The 19,914-nt window shown below is 46.0% G+C and overlaps 2 protein-coding genes across 6 annotated transcripts; one reads left to right on the top strand and one right to left on the bottom strand.

The window, feature by feature from the left end:
• The first annotated feature begins 154 nt into the window (after positions 1-154).
• Positions 155-8,698, top strand: LOC140534298 (solute carrier family 26 member 10-like). 3 transcript variants are annotated; one of them, XM_072655184.1, is made up of 18 exons: positions 155-500; positions 1,035-1,145; positions 1,800-1,957; positions 2,297-2,461; positions 2,698-2,850; positions 2,996-3,078; positions 3,265-3,412; positions 3,494-3,607; positions 3,893-3,970; positions 4,049-4,144; positions 4,666-4,772; positions 6,737-6,806; positions 6,901-7,014; positions 7,152-7,185; positions 7,261-7,343; positions 7,784-7,838; positions 7,961-8,073; positions 8,518-8,698. In XM_072655184.1, the coding sequence occupies exons 1-18, from the start codon at positions 155-157 to the stop codon at positions 8,554-8,556; spliced, it is 2,067 nt and encodes a 688-aa protein (XP_072511285.1). In that variant the 3' UTR covers positions 8,557-8,698. The 3 variants fall into 3 exon arrangements, with proteins under 3 accessions (XP_072511285.1, XP_072511284.1, XP_072511287.1); XM_072655183.1 differs by lacking the exon at positions 8,518-8,698 and having other exon boundaries at positions 7,961-8,172; XM_072655186.1 differs by lacking the exon at positions 8,518-8,698 and having other exon boundaries at positions 2,301-2,461; positions 2,766-2,850; positions 7,961-8,172.
• Positions 7,386-18,680, bottom strand: B4GALNT1 (beta-1,4-N-acetyl-galactosaminyltransferase 1). Of its 3 annotated transcripts, none has more exons than XM_072655193.1 (12): positions 18,417-18,680; positions 18,053-18,163; positions 16,909-17,127; positions 15,417-15,590; positions 15,166-15,272; positions 14,511-14,584; positions 14,227-14,407; positions 13,865-13,963; positions 13,556-13,746; positions 13,234-13,374; positions 11,916-12,156; positions 7,386-9,650 (listed from the first exon to the last, which is right to left on the bottom strand). In XM_072655193.1, exons 3-12 carry the CDS (start codon positions 17,124-17,126, stop codon positions 9,433-9,435), a joined length of 1,644 nt encoding a protein of 547 aa, XP_072511294.1. In that variant the 5' UTR covers position 17,127; positions 18,053-18,163; positions 18,417-18,680; the 3' UTR covers positions 7,386-9,432. The 3 variants fall into 3 exon arrangements, with proteins under 3 accessions (XP_072511294.1, XP_072511295.1, XP_072511297.1); XM_072655194.1 differs by having other exon boundaries at positions 14,547-14,584; positions 18,417-18,679; XM_072655196.1 differs by lacking the exons at positions 16,909-17,127; positions 18,417-18,680 and having other exon boundaries at positions 18,053-18,138.
• Between the last annotated feature and the right edge of the window lie 1,234 nt (positions 18,681-19,914).

The following is a 19,914-nucleotide window of genomic DNA, read 5'->3' on the forward strand; positions in this document are numbered from 1 at the left end:
TCCCTGGGGAGATGTACCCCTCCCTAACCCTTGATTGTATGGTACTCCGAGAAGGTGGAGCTAGGGGGTCCCCCCCACATTGGGCGGGGTCCTATGAAACGGGGTGGAGGGGTACATAAGTCTGGGCTACAGGAGGAGGGTAGACCAGGGCAGAATGAGTGAGTCGTCTCGCACTGTGTCCTGTCCCGTGTTGGGAGAGGAGTTGGACCCGGTGACTAGTCCTGGGTCCGAAGCAGGGTCTGGTGTCCTAAGTCCTCTTACCGAGGCGTTGTTCCAGAGGCACTTTGGGGGAGCCGAGCAGGGTCTAGATTCCTTATCCGATCAGCTGCTGCGGGGCTTTCGGGACAAGCTGTTGCGGACCTGCTCCAGGAGGGAGGCGTGGAGGCTGCTCCGGGCCCGATTTCCTCCCCTGACCTGGCTGCCCTGGTACCCCTGGAGGACCTGGTTGCTCGGAGACGCTGTAGCTGGAGTCACCGTGGGCGTAGTACATGTGCCGCAGGGTGAGGGGACAGTCAGAACTAGAAGGATCTTTTTGGGGAGGGGCATCAGGGTGGGAGAATTGAGCCCTCCAGTGGGTTGAAAGGACACTGGAGTCTGGAGATGTATCAAGGAGGGTGAGGCGTGGGGAGTCTAGATTAGGGCGAAGCCCCCTTGACAGCCGTATCCCTCCAGTCTGGAGGTCGGAACAGTTGAGTTTTATGGGTCACTCTGCATCAGATTCTTTAGTTTCCTCCATCCCTACCCCCCTTTCCAATACCTTGGGGGAAGGAGTCATTTACCTGTTCTGGCTGAAGGAATTGTCAAGAAGCCTAGGGGTTGCCTCCCAAGGCCCCTTCAGGACACGGATGCATAAACCTAATCCATACTTTGGGCCCCTAAGAGTAGGTTGGCTCTCAGCAGTACCCATTTGTATACTTAAGAGATACTTAAGATCTGGGCCAAATTTCTCCTTTTATTGAGAGCACAGAATAAGAGCCTCTGAGGCTTGAAGTGACTGGAAATTCCAGAATGACCTCCATGTCTCCCCCTGCCAGGTATGGCCTTTGCCCTCCTAACCTCAGTGCCCCCTGTGTTTGGACTTTATACCTCCTTTTTTCCTGTCCTCATCTACACTTTCCTGGGTACAGGAAGACACTTGTCCACCGGTGAGTGATCTGGGCACCCTCCCATATGCCCCCAGCCCCACTTATATTCCATTGTAATTCCTAGGGGGAGTGGAAACAGGTGGAAATTCCATCCCTATTTGGCAAAGTTCCTTGTGACCATTCCCACTCAATCCCACTCCCTACAATTCCCTGAATCCAGCAAACCTCCAGGGATTTTTAGGCTCCAAGTAAATTACAAAATGGTGCTTTCTTTCCTTGATATTTCCATGCGGGTTCAAATGAACATCAAACTCAGCCTTTAAGAGACTCAGAAGAGAGCAAGTAGCCTGTGGGGTGGTACAGGAAGGGGACCGGGTTGCCAGACAGCCCCAGGGCCCTTGCTAGATTTTTGCCTCCCCCGTTCCCCCAGCCATCCCAATCCTTGTAGAGCAGATGCTATCCACAGAACTTTAGATCTTTCACCGGCTCTTCGCCAGCTGGTGGCGCCACCTTCAGCTCTTATGATGGTTGCACCTCTTCAGCTTCTGCCAGGTCCCTCCAGCGGCTGGAAAGGGGGTGGGGGTCGGGATGATGGGGGGGGGGGGGGAGTGGAGAAAAGGTGAGAGGAGGAGGCTCCCAGATTTTCTGCACCCTGGCTTTCTCTGTGGTCTTTCACATCTCCCTCTGAGTTCCCCTCGTCCCCTCTTCTTGCAGGAACCTTTGCAGTCCTCAGCCTTATGACCGGTTCTGCAGTAGAGAGCCTGGTCCCGGAGCCCCCCGGGGGCAACCTGAGCTCGACCGACAGAATGCAGCTGGACCTTCAGAGGGTCGGGGCAGCGGCTGCGGTCGCTTTCTGGAGCGGGGCGCTGATGGTGAGGGAGGCTGGGGGGGAGGCCGGGAAGGGGCACCTGCTTTAGGTGAGAAGGTAGGAAGAGATCCATGGAGAGGGGAAGAATGTTGAAGGAGGGAGGAGAAAGGAGTCGGGAGATCTGGATCTAGGATGCGTGTGTTGAGGGATTGGGGTGGGGGGGGGGCATCTGCTTGAAGATCTGAGCCAGCCTTTTCTCGTTCCCACCCCCAACCTCTTTTGCATGGAGGACCATAATAGAAAAGATAGTGATGAAACGAGATGCATATAACCTGCATTTCCTTGGCTCCCTCCTCTTGCCACCCTATCAACTTCCTGACTTTATTTCTCCGCTGCCTGGCAGCTAGGGATGTTCGCGTTGCAGCTCGGCTTCCTGTCCACCTTCCTGTCGGAGCCGGTGGTCAAGGCTCTCACCAGTGGGGCTGCGGTGCACGTGCTTGTGTCCCAGCTGCAGAGTCTCCTGGGACTGCCCTTCCCCCGACAGATCGGCTACTTTGCCCTCTTCAAGGTGGAGAAGAAGAAAGGGCTTCAGGGGCCCTGAGGAAGGAGACCCCACAGTGTATCTGGGAGGTTCTGGGGTTGGGGTGGGATGTGAGGCTGTGGTAAAGGTTGAGGTGAATCAGGAGAGCTGGAAGATTGGATAGAGCGATGGTACTGGGAGGAGAGAACAAGCCATCAGGTTATCGAGAGGAGAATTGCGTCCGGGGTGAAGGGAGGCCCTGCTAATATATCCCTCAACCGCAGACGCTGGCCGCGGTGCTTACAGCACTGCCCCAGAGCAGTCCAGCTGAACTGACCATCTCGGCCCTTAGCCTGGCGTTACTGGTACCAGTCAAAGAGCTGAACGTGAGATTCCGAGAAAGGCTGCCTACCCCGATCCCAGGAGAGGTGTTCATGGTGAGAGGACTACCCTTCTCCATTCAATGAGCCTAATCCTCCGATCTTCAGTCTAAAATGAAACGTGGCTATTCCCTACCCCCCCCAGTTTAACCTCTTCCTCCCTGCCGAAGAGGCTCCACCTCCTTTTGTCGTTTCTCTTTAGGTGCTCTTGGCCTCTCTTCTCTGTTTTACCTCTTCTCTGGACACAAGATATGATGTACAAATCGTCGGGTCACTGCCAATCGGGTGAGACAGGATAGAGAAAGCCTTGGCTCATGTCCTTCCTAGTATTGTCTTTATCCCCAACCCTTCTCTTTCTAGGCTGTTTGCCCTCTAACCCATCCCGACATCTCCTCAACCCAAACCCTTGGCCTTAAAGACCACCCTCATTATCACTACAATTAGTTCTGCCACTAATTTCTTCTTCTCCAGGTTCTACCAACCCTCGATACCATCTCTGTCTACACTGCCACTGGTTCTTGCCTACTCCCTTCCAATTGCATTGGTTACTTTTGCTGTATCGGTGTCTCTGGCTTCAATCTATGCAGACAAGCACAACTATACCATCAACCCCAACCAGGTGTGACTCAGACTTGTGACCCCTGATCTTAGCCTGATTATAAGCCACTCACCCTAATTCTAATATTCCCCTTACCTCCAGGAGCTCCTGGCTCATGGTGTCTCCAACCTAGTCTCATCACTCTTCTCCTGCTTCCCCAACTCAGCCTCATTAGCTACAACAAGTTTGCTAGTGGATGCAGGGGGACACACACAGGTAAAAGTGGAGAGTATCAATGACTGGAGAGGTGATGTGGGGGACATTTAAATAAGGGGGGTGGAGGACATTTAGATCAAATAAGGAAGCATATAAAGGGACTGAGATGTCTAGGTAGGGAGAAACGAGAAAGAAGGACCACCATAAAGAATGTGCAGAGATATCCAAGTACGGGAAAAGGGACCATGTTAGAAGATGCACATGGTTTCAGGAAGTTTATGGAAATGAGCAGAGTAGTTCCCCTCTCCCCCACCCCTACTTCTTACATTCTTCCTTCCCTTCTAGCTTGCAGGCCTCTTCTCCTGTGCAGTTGTCCTATCAGTGCTGTTATGGTTGGGACCTCTTTTCTACTATTTGCCCAAGGTAGTGAATTGTGGGAGAGGCTGGGGAAAGGCACATTAAAATGTGACAGGGATACTGAGCTCTCTTTCCCAATCCCAGGCTGTCCTTGCCTGCATCAACATTTCCAGTATGCGCCAGATGTTCTTCCAGATGCAGGAGTTGCCCCATCTGTGGCATATCAGCAAGATGGATTTTGTGAGAGACTGCACCAGGGTCCCTCAGCCTCCTCAACTTAATTCAGCTCAGCTCAACTTAGTTTAATTCATTTCAATTCAATTCAATGAAGCACTTTACTTCCTTTCTCATTTCCCCTAGCTAATTGTGATTGTTTTTGATACTACCTTTCTGTTTGCTCTCCCCCTTCTTAGAATAAATCCTACAGTAACTCCTTAAACAAAATTTTGGTTTATCAAAGAGAAGGAAGATGGTGGGTTAGAGCCCTTCCCCAGGTGCCATGATATCCCAAGAGTTATAATTGCCCCACTCTGGTCTGCTGCCTGATCTTTTGCCTGTTTAATTGCTGTACCCTCGTACCCCCTAGTGAGCACATTGTCTCCCCTCCATTCCAAATATCCCATTTCTTCTCTTCCTTCCCTTCTCTTCCATGTCTTACCTTGCCCAAAGCCCTGACTTGACAGTCACTACCTCTCAATTTGATGTCGCTGGTCACCCATGTTTTTTCCTTGTGCTTACTCTCTCCTCACCCATGTTGACAGACTGTGTGGCTGGTCACATGGGTAGCTGTCGTAACGTTGAGTGTGGACTTGGGTCTCGCCGTAGGTGTAATCTTCTCCATGATGACTGTAGTCTGCCGTACACAGAGGTAGGATGTGGAGGGTGAGCTCAAAACTTGCAAAGGGAAACAGATCTAAAAATACATGATGCCTTTTATTTTTATATCACAGTTCCACTTCTTCCATTGAACCCTCTCTTTCAACAAAAACAGTTAAGCAAAACTATCTGATAGAAATGTCTTCTGGAAGATATATGATAGTTAACCCTAGTATTTCCCTACCTCTTTGTTGTGAGGGAGGAGATATATTTCCTTATCTCTTCTCTGGGACCTTCAGTGGTTTTCCTATTATTTTGGGTTCAACTTCATTTTGGTGATTTTTTCCAACCACTTACATTGTTATAATCATTGAATATATTGTTCTTTTCTGCTCATTTTTTTCTGCTTATTTCCCTCTACATCAGTTTATGCCAATCTTTAAATGTTTCTCTGACATCTTTACAGTCATCATTTCTTGCTACATGATATTCCATTACATTCATATACTGCAGTTTTTTTTTCAGTTCCTTCACAAATGATGGATACCCACCTACATTATTTCCAGTTCTTGATACACTCAGAGAAATACTGTCATAAGCATTTTGACATATATCAATATATTGGACATGTCAGTCATGTAGAATTTATTAAGCATCTCCTTGGTGCTAAGTGCGGCAGGATACAAAGAAAGACAAAAGTTTCTGTTCTCAAGGCGCTCACAGTCTAATAGGGAGATAATATGCAAACACACACACACACATACACACATACAAACAAGAGATATACAGAATAAATTGAAGGTCATCTTAGAGGGAATGTACCAAAATTAGGGAGGACTTAGAAAAGCTTTCAGAAGGTAGGACTTTAAGTGAAACTTGATGGAGGTCAGGAGGCAGATATGAGGAGGGAGAGAATTCCAGGCATGGAGGCCAAGCGGTGAAAATACTCAGAGCTGGAAAATGGAATGTCACTGGATCACAGAATATTTGGAGGGGAGTGGAATATAAGAAGAATATAAGATAGGAAGGACCAGGTTATGAAGGGCTTTACAAGACAGAGGACTTTATATTTGATCCTCAAGGTAATAGGGAGTCATTGGGGTTTATTTAATCGGGGAAGGGTGATATGGTGAGACTTTTCCTTTAGGAAAATCAATTTGACAGCTCAGTGGAGAATGAATTGGAGTGAGGAGAGACTTAAGACTGAGAGACCTACCAGCAGGCTATTACAAGTCCAGGTATGAGGTGATGAGGGCTTCCACCAGGTGAGGGCAGTATCAGAGGAGAGAAGGGAATCTACACCAGAGATTTTACAAAGTTAAAAAATACAGGATTTTACAACCAATTGCTATGGATGTGGGAGTGGGGGTAGAGGGAGGTGAATTACCAGGAGGGTGGTGGTGATCTTGACTGTAGTAAGCAGGGAGTGGCAGGTAAAGCACTTTTCACATCTTAAAGTGTAGTACAAATTCCAGTTCTATCAGCCCACAGTCACTAAGCCTCTAGCCTTATGATGAATTCATTCCCTGAGCCTTCTACTGCGCTCTTGCTTAGCTCAAGCAATATTTAAAGAACACTACATAAATGTGTTGGTAAATGTTTAGCAACTGAGCTCTGGGAGTGTGTGTGTGTGTGTGTGTGTGTGTGTGTATTGGTGGGGGGAATGTTACACACACACACATACTCTTTTCAGTTTAATCTGAATGATTAACTCTGACAATCAGTAAAACAATAATTCAAGCCTTGATTTGTGGCAATTGCCCATTTCTGAGGTGTAAATACATGCACTGAAAAGTTAAGAATCTCTTGTTCTGGTCAGAGTTGGCTCCAGCACATTCCAACTAATATGGAAGTTAGGAAGAAGAGAGGGGTTTGAGGGAAAGATAATGAATTCCGTTTTTGACAAGTTGAGTTTCTGTGATTTCCTTTGTGCATATGCCCAATAAGAGGCTATCCTGCTCTAAGGACTGGATAGGTCTTGCTTCTTTATCACTCTCTTTTCCATCTGATCCTCAGGATACAATGTCTGGTGCTTGGACAAGTAAAGGGAAGACAACTATTCTGTCCAGTCAGAGAAAGTTCTAAGGTGGGCAAGAGGAGGTTGGGGAAAGTAGAGCTGAATCATCTTAATTAAAAAGGATGTTTCATTGACTCTTTGGTCCTGTAAATACCTTCTCCAGCTCTGTCAGGTTCCTGGTCTACGAATCTTCAGATATCCTGCCCCACTCTATTTTGGGACCAGAGGCAGGTTTCGTCAAACTATGGGGCAGCTGTTGGGGCTGGAGAGGCAAGAGGTGAGGAAGAAGGAGCAGGTGAAGGTTTAAAGGGCTGATGTGATAGGTCAGATGGGGGATTGGGTGGACAGGTGAATGTTTACTAATTGGGAAATATGGGGTGGGACTGGTAACTCCCCCCTCTTTTCTTTGTTTAGGAACTTGCAAAGTCACATGGGTCAGCTGAGACAGGTAAGATGGGAAAGGTAACTTGGGAAGATTTGGGGCAACATGAGGAGATCATAAAAATAACCCTGCCCCTTCCAGGAGCAGAACTTGTTCAAGTTGTCATCCTAGACTGTAGTGGTATCATCTTTATGGATGTGACTGGAGCCCGGGAGTTGTTGCAGGTGTGTGTATGCATGTTGGGATGGGGCAGTTAGAGGAATGAATTAATTTTTAAAAATTTATTAAGCGCTTACTATGTTCCAAGCATTGTGCTAAGCGCTGAGGATACAAATACAAAATAGAAGACAGTCTCTGCCCGCAAGGAGCTCCCATTCTAATATGGAGACAAAACAAATAGGGAAACTCTGGCCAGGGAAGTATCTTTTGATTTGGAAAATTAAAGGAATGATGAGAGAAGTAGCCAGGAGTAGATTGGCATACCCTTTTGTGACAGAGCTGATTTCATTACGGTTCCAGAATTGGGAGAGAGAGATTGTAGCATCTGAGGAAGGGTATCATAGCAGGGGAGGGAAGCGAGTCATAGCTGGAGTTGGTCTTGATAGTGGGCAACTGAGGTAGCTCTTCTTTTTCTAACCTGTCTTAAAATTCTTCCTCTTACCAGCTGGCCAATCAGTGCAGTGCAGCCAGGATTCACCTCCTCTTGGCCCAGTGTAATGGTAAGATGCATGAAAATGGAGAGGATTGAAAATGCTTTGAATTATTTGGTGGGGTATATATAGAAAGAGGGATGAGGTGGAGGCCAGAATTGGGGTTTTGACTATTCTTTCTGTTGGCACAGCCCCTGTGTTGGGGACACTAACCAGAGCTGGGCTCATGGACATATTGACCCCAGAGCAACTTTTTGTGAGCGTGCAAGATGCAGCTGCCCATGCACTGGAGAGCCTGTTGAAGGTTTGGGGAGAAGGGGTTGGTGGAGAGAAGATTATGAGAGGTGAGGGTAGTTTTAGGGATAACAAAGAGGATAGGAAAAGGAAACTAGACAATGGGTAAGCAGTAGCCAAGGAGGAGGGACATGCATTAAAAAGGGTAATGGGGAGCCTAGAGTTGAGGGAGCATGGTAGAAGGATGACTGGGATGCAAAATTTGATGAGGTAGATGTAGAAGTAGAGAAGGGAGACTGAGGGAATGAATGGGGGTGAGAGGGTGGGTAACACTTCTTAAAAGAGGACTCAAGTGGGGAGAGTTGGCCTGAAGTATGAGGGAGAGTCTTCCAGAGTATAGTTCCCCAGCCCATTCTCCTGATACAGACTCACTAGGGATGATGGAGGAGGTAGGGGGTATGTTCCCAGAATGCTTTCTTTCACTCTCCTCTGATGTTCCCTTTTCCCTTTCCAGGAGCCTCTGGCCTCAAAGACTTGCATGGTCTGGGTTTGAACCTGGCAGCTCTGCTTATTAGGAATCCCAGTAGCACTGGATGGATGTAGTAGGGGAGAGATTATGGTCACTGAGGGAAAAACTGGGGTGGGCCTCCCTCTTTATTTATGTTATCAATAAAATGAAATTAGCTTTTCTGTGATCGAGATGATAAATGCCAGCCCTTTCTAGTTTGGCTTGGGGTCTGAACATTCCCAACAGATGTCCCTTAGAGACCCCTTTCCCCCACCTCAACCCTGAAGAGACAAGACTGACACTGATCACAAAACTGTTGACTTATTCAATAACCCCTCTTGAGACCTCTAATTAGGTGCCTACTCTATCTCCAAGGTCAAAATTCTCTTGGATGTGGGCTGGGAGTGAGGAGAACTGGATATGGTGCATAGAGGTCTCGTTCAGAGACACAGAGTACAGCACAAAGGGGGAAGGTTGTGCATTTCTGGAACCTCTGCTCTTGAGGAGATAGCTGAAGGTGTCTCCACTTGAGAGGTGGGTTCAGTTTGGCTCTTAGAGACCTTCTGGCTCATTGGCACTAGAAGGGTATTCTCTTACTTTATCTATAAGAATAGGGAATGAAGAATTTAGCACTGGGTGGGTGGATGCTGTCACCAAATTGGTGAAGGTGAGTCATAGCTTCAGTTGTACCTTTGGGCATTAGGGAAGTCACCAAGATCAGTTCACATCCTGGGATTGGGTCAAGCTCAAAGAATTTGAAGGGTTGAACAGTCCTTGAACAGTTCTTGGGTAGTCAGCCATAGAGTTGATCAGCAGGTAATTTCATGATTAGACAGTGTGTACAGGTTCGTAGAGTGCTCCAAAGGCAGTCAGGTAGCCACTACATCCATCACATCAGTCATTCTATGGTTACTGGGCCAATCAATCTGAGGTCATGCATTGGAGGCGATGTTTAAAGAAGAGCAGCTTATGTTTGGCCACCTGGCTCTCATCCATGACCCCTGGATATCGATATTTGGCATAAATCTCTGCCTCAGTGCCCCAAGGTGCCCATGGCAATTTCAGCTTTGATGCATGATCCACCAAGACATCGGAACAGGAGCCTACCCGAAGGGAGCCAAGTCCATCCAGGAAAAATTCTTGAGGGAATTAAGAGGGAAAGAAAAAGAGGGAGATATTGAGAGAGGTCATGAAGGGTAGGGATCTACCCAAAGAACAGAATTCAGTAGGGCAAGGGAGTTTGGGACTTTTGTGTTTCAGGAAGGTTTTGCCTTCAGGACTGTCTCTGAGGCTATTTCTTTGACTTTAAGATCGGAATAAGTACCTGTCACAGGCTGTCTGAGAGTCAAATGGATATGAAAGCAAGGTAACAAGTTGAAAGTACTTTGTAAATTTAGGACCTGAGAGAAAGAACTAGAAACAAAGTATGTGCCAATCAATTGGGGAATGACTAAACAAATTGTAGCATATTATAATATAAGGTCAAATTATTTCACTGTAACAAATGAAGAGGAATTCAGAGAACTATGAGAAGCATTATATGAATTTGTGCAGAATGGAGTAAGTAGAACTAGGAAAACAATATATACACAATGACTGGAACAAAATAAAGGAAAACAACAATAAAATGAAGCTGAACATTAAATATAATGGTCAATATTGGCCCAGGAGAAGAGATGAGAAAGTGCATGCTGCTCCTTTCCTTGGAAAAACAAGGCACTTAAGCTGTGAGATGTTGTGTAATTTGTCAGAAGGGTCGATGTGTCCATTGGGTTTAATGGTTTTTTCCCTTGGCTACAAGGGAAAGCTCACTTGGGGTGGAAATGACCATCATATTCAAAACAGAACAAAAAGATTGATGAAATAAAAAAAGAAAACAACAACACATACTAGACTTTCTCTTGGTTGGGATTACCATTCAATTAATGCTTCATTTCTCTTCCCTGAACCTTAGGTAGAAAAGGGCAAAGAAAAACTCCAGGTTAGAAGAGATCAGATTATAGATCCCTAGCTCTTCCTCTTCTTAACTTTTATATCTCTATTCATGGTAGTGGAATGTCTGCCACCTTGGTGGCGAGATTGCTATAGGGAGTGCAAATGCCTTTTGCACTCCTTCATGTGCAACATATTCAAATACACGGTAATAAAAATTTTCAGAGGGGTTTAGTGGATACAGAGCTGGTCTCAGAGTCAAGAGGATTTGGATTCAAGCCCTACCTTTGACAGACTAGCCGTTTGACCCTAGCCAATTAATAACCTCTCAGTGTCACCAGGCAACTTTCTAAGGCCATAAGTTGTGGATTAGACACCAATTTGCATTGGTTCCACACTGGAAACCCCTATAGTGAAGAAAGCACAATCTGATTTAAAAAAGAAAAAGAATAAAGGGCACAGGGTACCTGTGAACCATTGAAGTTGTTTAGTATAATGAAACTTCAATTTCAAGCCTAGTGAAGGAGGTGGTAGTGGTGGAAGTCATTCATCATTCATACTCTAGGGATATAAGGATGGAGCTGGGCTCTTGGAAAATAGACATGGAGACAGAAGGAGGGAAGGAAATGCCTTTGATTGAAGCAAGGAGGCACGTTTGTGCTTAGGACAAGATCTGAAAATAGGCCCCTTGGATACAGTAACAACTCACCCTACCACATTGGACAAAACTTATTAAAAAAAAATCAACACCTACATGCAAGTTTTTTTTTGTATTATAATTATGTGCATATCCCATCAACTGAGCAATAGCTAAACAAGTTGTGATAAAGTACATGAAGAATATTATTATACTATAAAAAAATTAATATAATGAATACAGGAAAACATAGGAAGATATGAACTGAAACCTGGAAAGCTATATATATGAGTACAACATTGTAAATGGAAAGAAAAACCACAAAAGAACCGAACGTATGCTATGAAATTATAAAAACTAAGCCTGGCTCCAAAGAAGAGATAAGAGAAAGCTCCATCCTCATTTCTTTGTAGATGTGGGGAACTAAGGGGGTGAAACACCATAGATAATGTAAAACAGTTTGAATGACTTTGTTAGTTCTTCTGAAGTTTTCCTGTCTTTTAAAAAATTATTTGTCATTAAAGGTGGATATCCAGGGCAGGGGGGTAGGGCTACTTTGGGAAATATAGTGATATAAAAACATATGCTAATAAAAATTTGCTTTAAAGAAAAAAAAACAAATATTTGTACCTCTTTAAAAAAAACTTTTTTCCACTGTGCCTCACTGTGTCATTAGGAATTTTTCACCTTATGTGCTCTCTGAACTAGAAGTCCTAGCTGTGCTTTGGAGTCACTTTTCATCACCAAGGTTCAGGTATCCATTTGTACCCTTTAGCTTATAGAAACGTAGTGGAGGTGAGGGCTTACAAGGATAGACAGGAGAAATGTTACATACCCAAATGGGCCACCCGACTGAGTCGAGGGTCAAAGCCAATCTCTCGGATCTTGTCCACTCGAGCCAAGAAGAAGTTGACCACACCATCAGTGACCACACAACCTGGGAAACCCGGGAGCTCATGGTGGAAGCCCCGCCTTTGGGTAAGGCAGTCTCCCCAGCCTGAGCCCCCAGGTTCTATGCTCATCAATTGTCGATAAGTAGTGGAGTAGCCTGTGATCTCCCGAACCGCTCCCCCAACCTGAAAGCAGCAGAAGGGACACAGAGAACATGGACAGGAAACACAGCATTACATGCCAGGAAGTGGGAAGCAAGTAGACATAGTGAAATATTGTGAAGGAAAGATGAGAAAGGCAGGGAAAAGAAGATGAGGAAATGAAGGTGAACAAGACTGAAAGGCTTCTGGTTCCTAAGGGAATCAGGCTACAATTCCTTCCATCTACGTCTACTTCACCTATTCACTACTTTCACAAAATTAGAATCTTCTCCTCTGCTTCTTCCCTTCTCATATCTATCCTACGTCCCTATACTGCCCTCAGCAGTTAGACATTTAGGTTTTTGTGGCAGGCTCTTTCTGTCCTCACCCACTAGTTCTCAGATGTCTAAAAACCTCTCTTCTTTCTCTTTCTTCTGCTTTCTTTTGGGGATGGGGAAACCTTCATTACTGGGTCCTTGGCCTGGAGAGCAGCAGCTTGGTGGCACAGAGGAGATAGCACTGGATTTAGGATTAAGGAAGAAGTTATTGTTTGGTTGCTGCAATGGGGTTTGACTCTTTGTGATCCCATTTGGGGTTTTCTTGTCAGAAATACTGGAGTGGTTTGTCATTTCCTTCTCCATCTTATTTTATAGATGAGGAAATTGAGGCAAACAGGGTAAAGTGACTTGCCTAGGGTCACACAGCTAGGATGTGTCTGAGGTCAGATTTGAGCTCAGGTCTTCCTGACTCTAGGTTCAGTGTTCTATCCATTGTGCCACCTAGTTGCCCCCAGTCTCAGGAAGACCTGAGTTTAAATCCAGCTTTAGATATTAACTGTATGAACCAGAGTTAAGTCACTTAAGTTCTGTATGTTTAATTTTTTTCAGGGGCAAAACGGGGACAATAGTACCTACCTTCTAGAGTTGTTGTAAAGAGCAAATTAGACATATGTAGGCTTTATATAAATGGCTTATTCCTTTTACCTTCTTATCTCACACACCTGCCAGGTGCCCTTTCTCCATCTCCACAGGACTCATCCTCCCTATGTTGGCCTCCAAACCTTCTCCTCAGTCTTCTCTTCCTTTACTTACCCCTCCTCCCCCATCCTTATCCCATTTATACCAAATCCAGAGATGTCCGCTCCAGCACATCCACAAGCCTCTCCAGCTTTGTCCGTCCAGTGAAGATGAAGTCATCATCCACCCATAGCATGTACTTTGTGGTCACTTGGGAAACAGCTAGATTTCGGCCTGCAAACCATCCCTAGGGGGAATGAGGGAAATTAGGGGAGGAGGGTGGAGCAATTAAACATATTCCTCCATCCTTACACTACTTCTCAGTTACCTGTGTTCTTCATCTCTGTACCCCTCCCCCTAATTGCTATGGTGCTGTCTCCCACCCACTCAGCGCCACTGTGCTCCCCTAATAATACCCTGTTGCTGACCTTGCCAAAGGGCATGAGGTAGTGTTCTATATGAGGGCCACTGATGGGCTCAGGTTGCTCACTGTCATCAGCGATGATCACAGTGACAGTTGGGTAGAAACGACGAATGCTGGTGATGAGATTTCGGAGACGGTCATAGCGAAGGAAGGTCTTAGTTGCAATGGTGACCAGAGCACTAATATTATACTTGGCTGGGGCAGGGATAGGAGAAGAACCAGACTGCAGGTGAGATTCCTGGCGGACCAAACCCTTCTCACCATCCCTATACCTACCTCCCCAGTTCTTGTCTGGCCCTGACACAAGTTTTACCTCCTTCAGGGGGTGGCCCAGGTGGGTACAGCCTAGGTCTGGGTGGATGCTTAATTCGGATAGTGAAGACAGCTTCGTGACCATTGGTGGAGAACCGGGCTGGGAAGGGTAAGAAGGAAAGTGTATATGAAGGGGGAGGGGAGGAGATGATCAAAGATTGGGTTTCCTTTCCTCTCCCTCTTTCTTGCTCTAGGCCCAGGCCAAACAATGGCTCTTTCATTTCCCTCCCCTTCCAAGGGCTGAACTCAGTGGGTCAATTGTCTAGATGTCCTGCCCTGGAATGTGTGCTGGCACCTCCCACAGCTCTAGGCATCTTTAGTCTCCCTCCTCACCCACCCCTTGAGCCCTGGCTGCCTTTTCACCTGTATCTGCAGTGTCTGACTGGTAGCTCCGGCTACTGTAAGTGACCAACTGAAGCTGTCTGTTGAGTCGGTCTAGCTCTGGACTTGAGAGAGTGAGTTCCAGCTGGCCCTCCCCTCGAAGTATCACTCCTTCCACTTCCCCAGCCACATCCCAGGTGCCAAGAGATGCAGACAGATTTACCTGAGGATGCGTGAGAGGGACAGAGTCAGAGCCTGGCAAGGTTCGATCCTGTGCTTTCCTCTGCCCTCTCCCTACTTGTGGTCTCCTAAATCTACTACCTCACCCAGTACTTCATCTCATGACATCCTCCTATGCCCACCTGGTACACTTCTTGTTCAGCTGCTTGTAGGCTCAGACCTGAGGCAGATGAGGGAGACAAGGAGAATATCACATCAGGTTCAAGGTCAACCTTACCAGGTTGGTCAGACCTTCTGAAATTCATTCTGTAGCTTTTTCTACCCCTCTATCTTTTTGTCTTCACCCCAACCACGGGGCTGTCCCTCTCCATTCCTATGCCAACTCCTATCCCTCCCCTGCAAGATACTTTGGCTATCACATGACCAGCTCAGGTTAGAGGTTCTCTCTGATTCTTGAACTTATTTTCAGTCAAATATTTATTTGCTAGTAATCTTAGCTCTCCTCCTGGCCCAATTTCTCATCAGTCTCTATTCAGATACCTTCCTTTTGATTCCCTAGGGAATAATTGTCCTCCCTAACTACTGAGGTTCTACAAACCAGACTACTAAACCTCCCTAGGCTCTTGAGCCCATCATAGTGTTCCACTATTTCTTCCCCAAATGACCTTGTCTTCTCCATGGGTACCTCAAATCGCTCAATTCCCCCTCCCAGACTTATTCCAGCTTCCTCCCAGGCCTAACCAATGACCACCATCCTCCACTGCAATGCCCTCTCATTTTCCCTGCCCCCACCTACTTTACCTGGTACTAAGATGGTCTTTAGGGGCTGAACCACCACACCCTGCAGGGGATACTGCAGGGGGGAGTTAGCTGGAGCGATGAGTATCTGGTCAGCTGGGGACTGGACCCTGTAGACCGTCAGATTGGATGGATGGGGGCTGGGAGGGAGTTGGTGTTTCCATCCTCTCCCATCTTCAGATGTCTTACAGACATCTCCTCCCCCTTCCCAGAACCCATCCTTTCCCTTCCCCTCCCCTACGATCCCCTGACACCTGGCCTGGAAAGCTTGGTATTCCCGATCTCTTGCAATTGTGGCTTCTAGCAGCTCCTCAGGTCCATAAGCTGATGTAAAGTCAAATGCATGCACCTGCCGTTGGAATGGGAGAGAGAAGCCAAGTCCTCCTCCTCTGCTGGCCACACAGCTGCAGGCATTTTGTGCCAGCAACCTGGGGGGAGGGGGGGAAGGAAGGACATTTCAAAAATCTTGCCTTCTTCAATCTGGCCACACTAATTATCAAGCCTACCCCACCCAAACTTTGCCTGTCAATCCTGCCCTCAAACACTCATGTCTTCTACTATTGCTCCTCAACTTTAGTGTCATTTAGAGGCCTTAGAATTCCTCTTTCCACAAAGTCTAATTTTTATTAGATATTAAATCATGAAGCAGTTAGGTGGTACAGTAGATAGTGCACCTGCCCTGACCTGAGTTCAAATCCAGCCTCGGACTAGCGGTGTAGCCCTTGGCAAGTCACCTTACCCTGATTGTCTCAAAAAAAAAAAATCATAAGTTTGAGAAGAAGGTGGTATCACTGAGAAATAACTACAAGAACTGTTGCCACCTCTCATCACAAACAAACTCAACGCAGTTCAAATCTTGAGTCAGTTTGACTTCACCCCTTCTTCCCCTACTCCAAGAGTCTCAGGGAAGTGTAAAGCTATGACATTATTCCAGCTGCCTTAAGATATAGGAGTAGGTCTCATCAAGAAGGAAATACACCCAGGTTGAAGGAGAATAGCACCAGAGACTGCACCCCAGCTCACCATCTTTGAGGTTTTCCTCAATCATTCATAGATTTCTAGCACCCTAGAAGCATTTCAAATGGTGCTTAATAAATCGATCCCACAAATGCCAAATGAATTCTTGTCCTCTCCCATCCACACTATATTTGTAATCACTGCAGCAAATCACTTCCAGGAGACAAGTGAGAGTTTTGTAACAATGCACCACAACCCTCACCACCCTGTTGATTTAGATGCCTTTGGGTCACAGTTAGAGGATCATAGATGGAAAACTGGAAAATAGGTCATCTAGTCCCATACTCAGTTTTTGTAGCTGACTAAAGTGGAGCCCAGAGAGGAGAATGGTTACTAAGGCTATAAGTAGCAGAGTTGGGATTTGAATCTTGGTCCTCTAACTCGAAATATATTGGCCCTGGGAATCAGGACACTTGTATTCAACATTTGACAGCTAGCTAGCTATGTGTCCTTGGACAAGTATATTTTACTTCTCTGTGCCTCAGTTTCCTTTTCTGTAAAATAAGAGTAATGAACTTGATGTACTCAAAAGTCTCTTTTCCAGCTCAAATTACCTGTGGTTTCATTTATTCTCTTTGGCTCTAGTACTTTGCCCACTTAGGGCTTTTCAAAATGATAATTAAAATATACAGCAAAAGTCAAAAGGAATTGAAGGTTAAATATTAACCTGCCTTTTTTTTTTGGCTGGAGTCCTCGACTCTATCAGGTTCTGAATGATTTCTAACTTACCCGACAACCTGCTCCTTGAGCCTAAAGGGGATGTGTGCGTATCGAGGCTCTGGAGACAAGTTAGGGTATTTGAGCTTGGAGGTCTTGGGAGGTGGTGACCACAACCCAGAGGAAGCTCTAGGGGGTGGGTGTTTCCAGTTGTGAAAACAAAGGAGACCCAGAGCAGCAGAGAAGAACAGTAGCAGGAAGCTACAAACTGACCTTCGGCTTAGCTTCATTCTAGAATTGGAAAAGAGGAAGACCCCATTGGATTGGAGAAAAGAGAAAGCCCATTGAGGTAGTGGAGCCCAACACCTGACCTGTACCATGAGGATGGAGTAGAACATCACTCTCTAAGATTCCTTTTACGTCTATACAGCTCTACAACTATAATTCTGAGACTAGAATCTTGTATCATAACCCTCTGCCTTCTTACTTCAAGATATGCCTCTATAGAAACCCTCTTTTCCCCAAATGATTTTTTGGTACCATTTTTTCCTGCCCCCCAGCCCCTGCTCCCAGTCTCTATTTTACTCATTACTATTTGAATATCTCAAGACAGCCTAGTCTTTCCCAATCACCCACTTAAGACTGGCAAATGAATTAAAAGGAATTTAAATATTGACCTTTTTTGCTGGAGTTCCCCACTCTACCAGGTCCTAATAGTTTTCTAACTTACCTGACAACCTGCTCCTTGAACGAAAATGGAATGTGTGCATATTGAGGCTTTGGAGTCAGGTTAGGGTATTTGGACTTGGAGGATGCTGGAGGAGTGACCACAACCCAGAGGAAGCACTAGGGATTGGATGTTTCCAGTAGTGAAAGTAGAGAAGACCCAGAGCAGCAGAGATGCTCCCTCACTCCCTCATCTCTTAGTAACATAGCTGAGGTGGTTTGATTGGGGATGGGGGTGGGGAAGAAGCAGATTCAAACATATGGAACAGGAGGAGAGGGAATAGGCAAGGATGCAGTGAGGCAGTGGAGAAATGTGTGGCAAGAATGTCATCCCATCCTCCCCTACCCCCAACACACGAGAAAAAGGAGAAAGACAGCGAGAGAGACGAAGAAAGAGAGATCTCCAAGGATGGGTTCAGAACTGCACTCTTCCCCACCCCCAGCTCATCCACCCAGCTTCTTCCACACACATTCAGATCCCAGCAATGACCTGTCAGGCGGTCTCAGGCCTCGGCAGTATCTGTATCTCCGTCTGTTCTCCGTTGGGCACTCAAGCCAGGTCCAAGAGTCCTCATGGGGATGTTAGTGGGGAAGGTCTGGCCTGAGATTGGGAGGAGTCTAAGATCTGCGAATGCCTGTGGGGGAATTCTGTCCCGCAGGGCCCCCCTCCCACTCACATAACCTCCTTTCAAGCTGTCAAGAACCGAGGCGTAGAGGAGACAACTGACTCCCTAAGGAGAAAGGGAGAGGGAGAAATGGGCTTTCATCCCTCCGCCTCCGGCCTTCCCCAATCCTCGCGTCCCGGGTCTCCGCGAACAAAGGAATAGGGACTGAGGTCTCCTCTCGGCCTTTACCTGTCTTTCCGAGGGCTCAGACTGACAACCGACTTGCAGCCTCGCAGGCTCCGTCTCAGCCTCCGGCTCTGTGGAAGGGTGCCCCGGAGCCCTTACTGCTTCAGCCTGGAGCTCATTCTCCCACACTGTCTCGGTCTTGGTCTCTGGCTCGTGACATAATGAATGCGAGAGGACCTGCCCTCTCGTGGGAGTGGGGAGAACCACAATTGGAACACTAGGGAGCCAGAGGAACAGTGACTTGTAGTGGGTACCAAAAAGCTCACACGCCCTGAGAACCAGTCTATCACCCTGGAGATTTCCGGTGACCTGAGGTTTTTCTAAGTCTGCTTTTGATTTCGTTCTCTTTCTCTCTCTCACAGCCCCAACCCCCCCATATCCTTTTTGGTTTGGTTGGTTTTGACTTGAATTGTTGATTTCAAGTTTAAGGAACTCACCCTGAGGAAATTCCCTTTACAACGTAGATTGGCAACTGATTTGTAATTTCTAGATTTATTTCTGTAACTCTTCTATAACTCCTAACCCCTCCTATTTCCAGCCTTCGGAGATTCCAAAAGCCCCCAAAAGTCTTAATCTTCTCAATCATAGGATTTGTGAAAGGATAAGGTAGTGGGATTTTGTGGTTTTTTGGGGGGAAGATGCCTTATAATGAAAATCGGAATCACAGAAATACTAGAGCTAGAAAGGACCTTAGTGTAGGACATCAAAGCTAGTGATTCCTAACTTGAGGTCCCACCCTCCACATCCCCATCTGTGGATAAATCAAGGGGCCCATGAACTTGGATGAGAAAAAAAATATATCTTTATTTCAATAATAGCTAGCATTTCTAATATCACTTTAAGTTTTACAGAAGACTTTACAAATATTCTCATTTTATCCTTACAACAATCCTGTGAGGTAGGTGTTATTATTAGATTCATTTTACAGCCTAGGAAACAGGAACAGACAGAAGTGAAGTGACTTTCCCAGGGTCATACAACTAGTATCTGAGACTGCAACTGAACTCAGCTTTTCCTAATTCCAGGCTCCAACCTAAACTACTTACCTGCCTCTCCCTAATTAATTTTCACTAACTTTTGAAATTTAACATTTCTTTCAGTTATTTACAAAAAACACCTTTATTCTGAGAAAAGGGGTTCATAAGGCTTCAGCAGACAGTCAGAGGTAACTATTGTGCAAAAAAAGGTGACCTACTCCAACACCTTTATTTCCCAAATGGGAACATTGAGAGGTCTTTCCAGGGTGGAAGAGGAAAGGCAAGATGGGCATCAGGGGAACATCATCCACTTTAAAGAAAATTCCAGTGGTGGGAGAAGAAAAGGTAATATAGACAGAGATTAATATGTTAAACTTGTGATTTGCAGACAGGAAGGCCTGACAATGAATGCTAGGGGAGTTTCACTGGTGAGGTTAAAGGTAGGATAATAATATTGGAAAATTAATGAAATGATGAAACAAATATGATAATAAAACTTTTAAGTTGAACATTCTTGAAAATGT

Source organism: Notamacropus eugenii, chromosome 3 (genome assembly GCF_028372415.1).
Source record: "Notamacropus eugenii isolate mMacEug1 chromosome 3, mMacEug1.pri_v2, whole genome shotgun sequence".
Classification (NCBI taxonomy): domain Eukaryota; kingdom Metazoa; phylum Chordata; class Mammalia; order Diprotodontia; family Macropodidae; genus Notamacropus; species Notamacropus eugenii.

Excerpts from the sequence above, each read along its gene's own strand:
- LOC140534298 (XM_072655183.1), top strand. The coding sequence starts at position 155 with ATGAGTGAGTCGTCTCGCACTGTGTCCTGTCCCGTGTTGGGAGAGGAG. Across the intron at positions 1,146-1,799 it reads AGGAAGACACTTGTCCACCG|GAACCTTTGCAGTCCTCAGC; the intron begins GTGAGTGATCTG and ends CTCTTCTTGCAG. Across the intron at positions 3,971-4,048 it reads TTTTCTACTATTTGCCCAAG|GCTGTCCTTGCCTGCATCAA; the intron begins GTAGTGAATTGT and ends TCCCAATCCCAG.
- B4GALNT1 (XM_072655193.1), bottom strand. The coding sequence starts at position 17,126 with ATGAAGCTAAGCCGAAGGTCAGTTTGTAGCTTCCTGCTACTGTTCTTC. Across the intron at positions 15,591-16,908 it reads CTCAAGGAGCAGGTTGTCGG|GTTGCTGGCACAAAATGCCT; the intron begins GTAAGTTAGAAA and ends CCCTCCCCCCAG. Across the intron at positions 15,273-15,416 it reads TACCAAGCTTTCCAGGCCAG|GGTCCAGTCCCCAGCTGACC; the intron begins GTGTCAGGGGAT and ends GACGGTCTACAG.